Raw genomic sequence first — 12,113 nt, 5'->3', positions numbered from 1 at the left:
AAAGAAATGGATTCAAATCAGAAACAGTGAATTGCCACATTCCTGATTGCTTGTTTGGAGCCTGAATACCTTGCGTTTTGGTAATGCCTATCATGTAACTAATTGTGCTCAAAACAGCAGAACTAGTCTTCCAAGAGTCTGCCCTACCTCCTCTTGTATCTAAATGTTACTGCAGTCCATTACAGATAGATAGATCCTAGAGGGCGTGCATGCAGAGGGACCTTTGGTCACTAAACGTAATTTCAGGAGAATACAAGAATGTGTAACATTAATTCAATCTTAACTATCAATTAAAAGTGCCAATTACCTGCAAGCTTTACATTTTGATTGGTAACATTGACATATTTGCTAGGTAACATACCTTAAGAGACTGTTTTTAACAAATACATTTAATTAAGAATTGAGAAATTGGAAATTCTGTGAGTTCTTTGAAAGTCATTCTCTGAAAACAGTGAGGGATGAGTAAAAAATTTCAATCAATGGTAGATTCATCAAGTAATTGATAAGATATGCCAAAATCAGACGTTTCAAATTTCAAACCCATTCCAGTAGACAACACAAACTTTTAAAAATAGTCCACAAAGTGGCCATTTCAATATTTGGAATAGCTCATTGTATCATCAGCAAAGCCATGCTAGGAAACAGATGTACTCGAGTCCTACGTTTCTGCTTAAATTGCAACATATTCAGTGTCATTTACAGTCCTACATTTGTTTCTCATTTGGAAATGTGAGTGACGAGAAATTGAGATGAGGAACTGTTGTCTAATTTCTCGCAGCTCTCCAGATCAGGATCTCCCTTGCTTGTTACAGTAAACTGGTGTTCTGAAGAACTCCTACAATGCTTAACTAGGCAGATTCCTCTGGTATTCCCATGTTTGATGCGAATCCTGGATCTGTAGTTGTGTCAAATTGGATTTTCTTTTGTCAGGCTGTCAATACCAATTTCTTGTTGGGTTCAAGGTGCTGTCCAGTGTTGTATGCTTCCTGTTTTCATCCCGCTTTACACCCCAACTAACCCCCCTCCACCCCTTCCGTCTGACTTGTGTGCAGTGCTGTAATACACGGCTACTGTTTGACACCCCCCCCCCTCCCTTCCAGGCCACCAGCATGCCGCAGTGGGCTAGCACAGTCAGGACCCTCGTAGAACGTATGTTTATAGCATTAGTTACCAGTTACTTTTTTGGCATTGGGCACACACTCTTACAGTGGAATCCTGTTGCACGGATAGGCGAATATATCGTTTGGAGTTGATCCTGCTTTTGTTGGAGTAACTTTCTCTACTGTCCAGGAAACGCTATCTACTAGATTTTGGAACATTACTGTGAGGATTTGATTGCATTCAGCAACAAGAGAGTTAGTGAGGTCAGGATGTTTGATGATCACCACCCCACTGATGAATGTGACCAGATGTTCATATTGATCCAGTCTTGAGCCATTTTGTCTGCCAAGTTTTTCCTTGTTTGTTTGTTGTCAAGATTTGAGAAACCTCAAAGAATCCTGCTTTTCCTTTCTGTTCGGACCTTAAGACATTCGCTCACTTATTTCCGTGATTAAAACAAAGCTGTTGGGAGAGACAGGACAGAAGAGCAGGAAGAGGACACAGGAGAGGAACACGCAGACAAACTCTGTTAAACTGGGTCCCTTTCAGGACACTAGAGGCCCAGTGCAGCCCACATTCTAATTTTAGTGGCCCTGTTTTTTGCAGAGAATCATGGGAAAATGGGTCTTCGTCAGAGCTGCTGGACAGTTTGAGTGCACGGAGTACCGAAAAGTGGCCAGTCGCGCATCGCAGTGCTTTGGAATGCCAATCAGCACAACAGTTCATGAAGAACAATGCATACACTCTTAAAAACAAAGGTGCTTCAAGTGGTTCTTTGAGCGATGCTATAGAAGAACATTTTGATTCCATCAAGAAATGGAAATAAACCTTTTTAAGGACTGAAGAATCTCTACTTGATTTAAAGACTAGAATTTTCACACTCCCATGTCTCTATTACAAGCATGGTTCTTTATAGAACCAGAAACCAAGAGGTTCATGTGTGGCATCGCTCAAAGAACCATTGGAAGCACCTTTATCTTGTGTGAGAACCTAAAGGACTAATGTGAAAACTGCCAAATGTCAGACCCAGATGTCAATGCCAGTCCCAATGCCAGTCTGAATATTCCATTAAATCTCCCTACAGTTCATAAGTCCCTTAAATATTACTAAGGTGAAACGAAATTAACTTGCACTTCTTCCATAGCTGCACACGCTCTGCTTTTGAGAGTTTGCTGACAAGTCACTGGCATGCTAATAAAATGTGTGCGTGTGTGTGTTACAGTGCATATTGAATACCTGTATATACGTGTGTGTGTCTTGGTGTGTGAGAGAGAGGCAGTGATGTCACTGATTCTCCTTTCTACCTGTGCTCTCTCAGTCTGCAGTGCCGCCACCCACTTTCTCCATGCCAGTCACAGTGCCGGTGTCCAATCAGAGCCCTCTCCCCTTCAGCAATCCCAGCAGTCTCGTCACCACCTCCTTCGTCACCTCCACGCTCACAGACCCGCGCCTGCTGTCACCACAGCAACCGCAGCTGCAGAGGAACACAGTGTCTCCTGGCCTGCCGCAGAGACCGGCCAGCGCAGGTGAGAGAGCGGGGAGGGGGAGCGGGAGTGAAGGGTGTGTGGATGGGCTTCCTGAAGAATTTAAACCCGTTACAAGTGTCACAAGAGCATAAAATGACATTATGTTCAGTGGCTGTTTGGTCACATAGGCTAAAGTACCTATGAGCCTCAAAATTGAGGTACACACACTTAAAGAAAATGTACTAGGCTGAACCTTCTTGATGATGCACTCAATGATGTATCTTTAGTACCTAGGGAACGTAATTGTACCATTTTCCATTGTGTTTGTACTACACAAACATTTTCCATTAAAGGAATAGTTGAGCGAAAACTCTATTTAGCATGATTCATCACTTACCTAAGATGCAGTCAATCAGTAAAGACATGTTTTGCATTTAACGTGTGCATCTCTAGTTTACAACCGGAGATGCTAGGCTAATGTTGCTAACAAACACTGGACTTAGACTGTCACCAATTCAATCTAGGCCAGTACATGCCTATATGCATATCTAAAAAGCTATGTAAACAAGATATACAATAAAAACAGCATGGATAGACCTCATCTAAACCTTATGTAAGCTAAAATTGGATCTACATTATCATTTATTTTTGGGTTTACATAATGAAGTAGGCTTACTCTGTTCTAAACTGCATCAGTTCGTCCGCACCAAACAAATGAAGGCCTGGTTGTGTTTTGAGCAGGATGCAGTGCATTTCTGAGTGTGTATTTGTGAATGAGATAAAAGTAGTCTGGGCTTAAGCACTCCTCATAACTTCATTGTGGCTTGACAAATTGAGCAGCTGTAGGCGAGTAGTTGACTGTACGTAAATGTATTTTGTTTTGTGGCATCAATATAGCAATTAATTTGCATATTTAGAATACCAACTGTAGTATTTACATACTACATCACTACAACATAATACACGCAGTACTGCATAGAGGTTTTTGTCACCTAAGCACATTATTTAAAGTCATCTATCTCAGCAATAAGGGAGGAGAAGAGTAACAAGAATTTCTCATTTTGAATTTCATATTTGAAGAGTATTTAAAATGCATGGCAAGAAATGTGTAAATCTGTGTAAATCAGACCTGTTTTGTATGGCTGAAATTATTGTTTGAAATCCTGTCAGTTCATCCTCATATTTTCTTTCGCTCACTCAGGTGCTCTTCTAGGAGGTGACCTGAACAACTCAAATGGGGCGTGTCCGAGCCCAGTGGGTAAGTGACCTTCATCTCTGATCCACTTCCGCCTTCTGCTACCAGCTTAGTACCCCCACAGTGTTGCTGGTAAAAGGCAGAAGGCAGCTGTATGTGGGTAACAGAGTTGTGGAAGTTTTTAGAGCAGTCTGTGGATAGGTGCCCTGAACTCACAGACCATTGCTGTTTGACACATACACTGATGCATATACACACACACACACACACATACACACCTGTTAGTCATCAACAGCTGAGGGTCACACGGTGCTCTCCAAGCTTGTAAACAGCCAGCCTCAGGGGATCATGGGAAGGGGCAGGGTGAACAAAATGACATTTGACAAATCTGAATGACATGAATGGTGTGGCCTACACCCTGCCTTTTTCAAGCCACACACACACACACACACACACACACACACACACACACACACACCTCCTGTGCTCTCCTGTCCTCTTCTCTTTCAGCTGTTCCCCATATCTCACTTGTCTGTGTCTCTTACTGTGTAAGCCCAGCCCAGGGGGCAGTGCAGACCTGGCCCAGGGCGTCTGCTCACAGGCAGCCTTGACGCACTCTAACAGCTGTAGATTCAGCTCCTCACTCCTGATCTTCAAAGAGCAAATATGGCCAGTGGACGCTTCAGAGATCACAGGTCACTGGCCAGTTTGTGTAGCGACTGTCGCAACAGCACAGGGATCAGGGCAGATACATGGCTAAGCAGGACTAGCAGTACCAAGAAACCAAGTAGAGCACCAAATACATCACACAGTTAGGCTCCTTTCTTTCTATTTCTCTTTCTTTTTTCTTTCTTTTACTCCTAAATTCACTTTTGTTTCTTTCTTTTGACATTTTCTTTTTTTTACTCTTTCTTTCCATCTTTTTATTTTTCTTTTAAGTTGTGTTTCTTTTTTTTTTTTCTTCTTTTCATACTTCTTTATTTCAGTCTTTCTTTTTTCTGTCTTTTTCTTTTCCTCTTTTTAGTTTTTTCCTGTTTCTGTCTTTCTTATTCACTTTCTCTTCTTTTCATATTTCTGTCTTTTGTTCTTTTATTTCTCCTTTCCTCTTTTATGTCTCTTCCATCTCTTATCTTACTTTCTCTCTTTCTTTCTTTTCTTTCCTTTTCATTTTTTTTCTTTTAGTATTTCTTTCCTTATTTTCAGTCTCTTTCTGTCTACATTTATTTTCTCTCGTCTATCATCTTCTCTCTCTTTCTTTCTTTCTGTCTTTTCTTTCTTGTTTTCTGCCCCTCTGTCCTCCTCTGCCTCCATTCTCAGCTGTTGCAGTTGAGAAGGAGCTCAGGGAATGTCAGCATTGACGTCACTCCGCATTCCTGCCATTCCCGCTGCCGGCCGAGAGTAATCGGACCCTGTGTTGGGGGGTTGGGGGCTGGGGGGGCTAGCAGGACAGGAAGACCAAGAGGGACAAGAAAGAGGGCCTCATATATATACTCATACAAAAAGCGGCACATGCTATGATGCACATGGTCATTCCCATACAATTACAGAGGCTTATACTGCACTCCTATCTGAACTGTGTGCTTATGAACAGGTATGCTCGCTTGTGCCTGTGTCCCTTCTTTCCCACAGCTCCGGGGGAAACGTTGAGCTCTGGGTGTCCTGGTGCTGAGGGCAGCTCAGTGGCCCTTCCCTTCCAACCACAGTGTTGCAGCTCTGCATGCAATATGTTTCCACTCTGAGCCAGTGACGCAGCCAGTCAACACATGGCATTCATAATGTCAAAAGCTCCGCCAACACTTTTCCTTGTGATTGGGCTCTTTAATAAGAGTTAAAAGTATCCCAATGAGGAAAGCCTGATCAAGGGGAGTGCATTAATTTGCCAGTACTGACAGCTTTGTTATAGCTTTAATATGGTTATATTATCACAAATGATTATCCCAATACAGTTTTACTCACTCCACTTTTTAAATTGGTAGTTGGTAGTATAATAATCGACTAATGTGAAATGTAGTGAATAGACATAATAAAGATATATCATTACACGAGGTCACAATGCCAGATATTTGGTAGTTGGTACAAATACCACTGGAATTCTATGATTCTCTGTACCAAACACATATTTAAACCATCTATCTGTAATATAAAAATATTTTAACATGAACCTAGGGGTGGGTGGTATGGTAAAAATTTCCTGGCACAATATTTAAAGACATTTTTGTGATACAAAATGCATCAGTAGCGACAGATTTGTAAACTCGTAATAGTCACCCATATTGAGTACTGTGATTTATATTTAAAATCTGCTGCACTTCATCAAGTTTCACCAGACTAATTAGTCTATTTGTAATGAAACATGCAGTTAATCAGTGTTCTTAAAGCACTGACCATATCCTTGATATGCTTAAAAAAGATTTATAAAAAAGAAAATATTGCCATATTGACCAGCCTTTGGGTAATAAAATGATCTCCTCTTCAAGTAATGAAAAAAATCAACTGTTATTTAAAACCAAACAATATTGTGCCAAAATAAAATCAAATAATCAGCTTGTGTTTTTACTACTACATCACTGGTTATTAGCTACCACAGTGTTAGCCTAAACAAGCTAATGTGTGCCTTTCTGAACGCACCTCCTAATTCCGTGCACAGACCTGGATGTCTGTTTTTTAGGTTCTGGGATAAGTTTGAGGTGTTTTCCTCCTCTTCCTCCTCTTCCCCGAATGCTCTGTGACCCCATTCACACCATAAACTGTATACAAGAATTGACAGTATGTCCTCGTTCACTCCCGTTGCGATGTTTTGAAGCCAATTGATGTCCAAAATGGAAGCTGCCACCTTGTTTGCGCTTGAACGGTGCTTGAGCATGCACAGTAGAGACGGGATAAGAGGCCATGTGACCGCCGAACACTGCCCATATTTCTTAGTGTCAAGCCCTCCGCCTGTCCTTATTCTGGGAACAGCAACTGATCTTGACATTCGTTAGAAACAAGAAAATGCAATTACCATGCAATGATTGGGCAGTTAACAGCACGGGAAGTTTGTCAGTGCATCAGTACGTCATTTATTGTCTTGAAATACCAGAGCTTTCTCAAAATCAGACAATCCGTCAACTTTCCTACAGCTAGCAATCACTTCTTTGCCACACCCCTTTAAATATCGCAAAAAAAAAAAAACACTGGAGGGAATATTATTTAAGTGGGGGAGCTGCAGAATTGACAGAACATTTCCTGTTCTGGTGGACAGGTTGTATGCTTGCTTATCGGCTGTTTGTTGGCTCACTTATTAGGAATGAGCCCTCCAGACACTCAGCAAATACCTGATGTGCTCCTTACAGTTTACTTACATGGCGTTGGTCAGGGTTCTGTAGCCAACCACCAGAGGGCATAAGAGATGTTTTGGACCTGTTGCTTTACTTGCCCTTACCAATGCCATTCCACATGTTATAGCGTTCTTCTGTCCTTTTGCATCTGATGTCACATATAGGCTTATTATTCTGCCCTAAATTTGCTACCTTCGGTACCATGGAAAACAAGTAGCCTTATGTCTTTAGAAATCTGATAGAGATTTGGCACAGAAGTCTTGGCTGTAATGGCATCCTTAGTCATAATCATATCATAACTTCACTGTAGTGTCTGCAGTACATGAAATATTCCATAAAGCTGGAAAATAGACAGATTTCCTGTTCCTAAAACCAGTTACAAAAACCTTACATCTCACAATTGAGCAGCTTTCAGTAGAAAGTAGACTTTCTTCCTAGTTGTTTTGAGCCATTTCTTTTGGCCCATTTATTTCAGAATGTTGCTACAATGTAAAGGACAGCTGCCAGATTCAGGAACGTTATGTCAACTGCCACGTTATGTTCCTGGACGCCCCAGCATTGCAGAGAGAGATTAGAGAGAACTGTTTACTCTCAGTGTTCCAACAGCCACGGGAAAACCCCTGTTTGTGTGCGTCTGTTAGTCTTTCGGTCTCCCTTTCCCTCTTCCTTGTGTCCCCTGGAAACACTGCCCTCTAGCTTATGCCAAAGAAAGCTTCTTTCAGTTTGCTGGTCCCAGTTCTGCAAGGCTGGGATTTTGAGATTTACACTTGTACAAAACTTTAAGAAATCATTGTGATTTAACATGCTTCAGTAGTTGTCTCATCCCTCACTCTCCTGCTGGAGGTGAGAGGTGGAGTGTCTCTGCCAATCTTGTGGTGTGTTGCTTTTCATTCTACCACAGACACACACACACGCACATACACCCACACAACCCTGCGCCACACGGACACAGATTAAAAGCCCTTTGCCATTAATCCCCCAATTATGTCATAATAGGGTTATAAGCTTGGAAAACAGGGGATTACATTTGCAACACCGAGCAAGTGTTGTTACAAAATGCAAATGACATGGTGGGATGAACTGTAACAGGCTTAGTCCGAATGTTTTCCTGCTGTGCAAATATTCTGCTACTGTCTGCTACCCCCCCCCCCACACACACACACAGTGCATAGAATAGCACATAAATGTGTGTGTGTGTGTGTGTGTGTGTGTGTGTGTGTGTGTGTGTGTGTGTGTGTGTACACGGTCATGTGCATGGGTTTCTGACGTGTATTTTCAGTGTACAAGCCTCTATTGACACGATCCTCTCCCTCTATCCACAGCTAATGGCTACATTAGTGCCAGGGCCTCCCCAGGCCTCCTCTCCGTCTCCAACGGCAACAGCATGGGGAAAGTAGTTCCGGCCAAGTCTCCCCCTCCGCCCAGCCCTCAGATGGTGAACAGTCGTAAGCCGGACCTCCGGGTCATCACCTCCCAAAGCAGCAAGGGCCTCATGCAGCTGGTGAGAACTACTGCAGCACGCGCGTGTGCGCGCACACACAAACTCATCCTGACTGGGCTAAATCAAACACCCCCAAACCTACAGGAGCTTCAAAATTCCACTAATGCAGTGTTTTCAGTAGTTAGTATTGAAGTCAGCTGATTTGATTATTTTTCATGTAGAGGCGGGTATTGAGGCAAAACAATTGCATCACGGTACACAAGATGTGTCCGTATTTACACATATTTGCCATATCTTGAAAAAACATCCTGTTAAACAGGACTTCGCGTGCCTTTTACAATGACACATGCTGGAGGTATGTGCTCTAGTGACAGTATATGGTCAGAGGAAAAGGATTACTTTTTAACACAATAATAAAATTGATGATAGATTTTGATCAAATATAAATATGTAGATATGTAAATATCTTCACTGGAATACCACGTGCTTACATAGCAGTTATAATTGCTTTAGGAGTTAAGTAGTCTAGTATCTGGTAAATCCTGCAGTTGACACAATAGCTTGTATTTTCTAATCAGTTCTCTTCTGAAACTGATGTAGAACTGTGACCGTGGACTGGCATAACCGCTATGAGATGTAATCCACTGTCTGTACATTGCAAGTGGTGATTGTCGGGGTCCAAGCAGGTTGCAGTATTATGGAGTCAGTACATCACAAATGATGAGCAGGGGTTTTAGAACGATCTCTCTCTTAGTAGATGTGGGGTCTCAGAAGAAGCTTTTTGGTTGATATTGGCCTTTTGACCATGGTATAGTAAGCAATAGTTTTGCCTAAAACAAAGCAGTTTTCATATTTATTTGTGAAAATGGTGATTTGCATAGAGATTATGCCACCAGACTCAACTAGAGGGGCCTCGCTTTGCACTTTGTAGCATCCCGATTTGTTACTGGCAGAACTTGAAGTGTTGCTTGTAGGGTTAGAACAATTTCTTGGGAGTCCAATTCTACATTCCTTCACCTTTGATCACTTTGGTGCTTGGTGTTCATGAAGGGTGCAAGTGTCTGAGTGTGTGGAGAGTTGTAATCCCTGTTTTCTGTCCGTTCCCCCCCTTAAACCCCTGCAGACAGATGAGGAGCTGGAGTTGGTGAGTGAGGTGAATACAACTCCCTTTTCTAGACTGTTGTGTTGTGAAGGTTTGGTCAGTTCTCGATGTCTGTTGTGCTGTGTGTTTGATGGCTTTTGTCGTGGGTGTGCACACTGCCATGCTTGACCTTTTTCACACCAACAGTTGTTGAAGACACTCTTTTCAGATGAGGAAGGCACTTGTAGCTATAGTTTGCATGCTCAAATAGTGATTGGCATCAGTGTTGCTTACATATTCACGTAGTGTATGGACATCCTGGGATGGTTAAAGTAGTGGTACTTTTGAATAATGAATGATTAACCCTATGTTGTCAGTGATAAGTAATTGAGCACTGTGCTGAAGTAGCAAGGATATTCAGTCATGTGAAAATATTAGGACAACCCATAAAGTCTTTTTAATGTATTTTTACATCTGAACATTTGATCTTAATTTGAACAATATTACGAGATGGAATCTCGTGGAGGCAATATAGCTAAACCAATAAAACTTATATACAAACAAATGTCTTTTACACACCATTTGTAGTTTATAATAAATAAAAATTTAGATCTCTTGTGAAGTAAAAATGGTAGGACACGCCCATATTAGTACTAGTTTAAATGCACATTAGCTGCAGATGATTAGAACATCACTAGAGGGGATTTTGGAGGATCTTGTCTTAATTAAACCTTTTAGTTTAATTTGCTTTGGGCTGTTGAAGTGAGTGGTATCACCTTGGCCAGATCCAAAGAGCTCTCTGAGGTTTTCAGAAAGAAGGTTGTAGGTGTATGGGAATGCATGTCATTGTCTACAAAACCAACTGCCAACATGGCCAGGTCAGGCCCTTCAGCCCAGGAACGGACAGTGAGATGCATAAAGAATTTACCTTGAAACTTTTATTATTATTACTATGATTATTACTATTAACAATAGTAATTAATAATATCATTTAACATAATTAATGAGTGTAATGATATGATACACAAACACACTAATGATGTGTGTAATCAGCATGAGTGATCAGGTGTTGCAAGTGTAGTCTTACTTCCAAATTACTGTGTACAATAAATGTGACTGACTTAACATGTGGAGTGTACATGCAAAGGGGTTCACACACGCATGCTTCTACACAACTCCGACACACTGGATCAAAGACTGAAAGCAACCAAGCATGAGCACTCACTTCAAGGGCCGCTCTCTTGCACGCTTTTACTGTGTGTGTGTGTGTGTGTGTGTGTGTGTGTGTGTGTGTGTGTGTGTGTGTGTGTGTGTGTGTGCACGCGCGCCAGGTCAACCTGTGTCAGGCTGTGTGATTAGATGAGGTGGTTTCTGGCTTTTTTTGTGCCCATCCCCTGTGGATTAGTGGGTATTGGGTATTGGGATATTATATGAAAACATGGTTTGCACTGCCTTGTTCATCTCTCAAGAGGTGACTTGAGCATGCATTTGAGTCTGCATGATTCAGAGTGGCGTTCAGTTCATTCCTCATGAATGCAGCAGAGACAGACACACTTGCTCCATGCTGCTTTGACTGAGGGACACTTTGAAGGTTGATGGCTGACTGTAACAACTTGCGGGGGGGGGGAGCACTTCATAAGCATTACTTTCAGTAAATCCACTGTTTAGTTGATACAGTGGGAAGCATAAAGACTGTAAGTCTGTTGTGTGCACAAAAAGTGATGCTCCGTATTCTGCACAGTGAGCTTTAACCCTCCATATCTGTCTCACCCTCCTTTTTCCAGAATGCTCAACGGTTAGGTGCCTCCCAGGTGACACAGCCTCTCACCACCCCAGTGGTTTCCGTGGCAACGCCCAGCCTCCTGACCCCATTCTCCATGCCAACTGCCTACAACACAGGTAAATAAAAAAAAAGTGCCAACATTGGTAGAGACAGCAGAAAGGACCACATTCTCTCACTTTCTCATTTTCTTGCTCTCTCTCATGCACTCTCTTTCTCTTATGCTCTCTTTATCTTTCTCTTCCTCTGTCTGTCTCTCACATGCTCACTTTATCTCCCTCTCTCTTGCTACAGCTGTCTCTGCTTATCCCTTTCTCTGTCTTTCTCTCTCGCTGAATCTCTCTCTATTGCTCTCTCTTTTGTGAGCTCGCTCTCTTTCTCCCTCACTCTCTCCCCTCTCTTGAACTCTTGCTTTCTCTTTATCTCTCTCACTTTCTCTGTTTGTCTATTATGCTCTCTCACTCGTATGCTCGCATTTTGTCTCTCTGCTTTCTCTCTCTCTCTTTTATTCACTTACTCCTGCTTTCTCTTGATCTCTCTCACTCACTCACTCTCTGCCTGTATAAGCATTTTTTATCTGTCTTTCTCTTCATCTCTATTGCTCACTCTCTCTCACTTGTGTGCTCCCCCATGTGCTTGCTTTGTCTCTTTCTCCTCTCCTTTTTTTACTTGCTTTTTCTTTATCTTTCTCGCTCACTCTTTCTTGCTTTTTTTCTTTCACTCACCCCCCCC

At 42.1% G+C, this 12,113-nt stretch overlaps 1 protein-coding gene across 7 annotated transcripts in view; it reads left to right on the top strand.

Annotated features, from left to right (window-relative positions):
* mef2d (myocyte enhancer factor 2d) overlaps window positions 1–12,113 on the top strand; it is a 64,896-nt gene that overhangs the window by 41,196 nt on the left and 11,587 nt on the right. For 5 of the 7 annotated variants that reach the window (XM_072679511.1, XM_072679512.1, XM_072679517.1 and 2 more), the window contains 5 exons: window positions 2,420–2,627; window positions 3,769–3,825; window positions 8,402–8,580; window positions 9,644–9,673; window positions 11,386–11,500. In XM_072679511.1, coding sequence (XP_072535612.1) covers window positions 2,420–2,627; window positions 3,769–3,825; window positions 8,402–8,580; window positions 9,644–9,673; window positions 11,386–11,500 — 589 coding nt within the window. The remainder of the gene's footprint in view (window positions 1–2,419; window positions 2,628–3,768; window positions 3,826–8,401; window positions 8,581–9,643; window positions 9,674–11,385; window positions 11,501–12,113) is intronic. The other 2 variants (XM_072679515.1, XM_072679518.1) reach the window with 1 other exon arrangement.

Source organism: Salminus brasiliensis, chromosome 5, assembly GCF_030463535.1.
Source record: "Salminus brasiliensis chromosome 5, fSalBra1.hap2, whole genome shotgun sequence".
NCBI classification, from domain to species: Eukaryota; Metazoa; Chordata; class Actinopteri; order Characiformes; family Bryconidae; genus Salminus; species Salminus brasiliensis.
The sequence above is the reverse complement of the archived record's forward strand: the minus strand, read 5'-3'. Positions and strand labels throughout refer to the sequence as shown.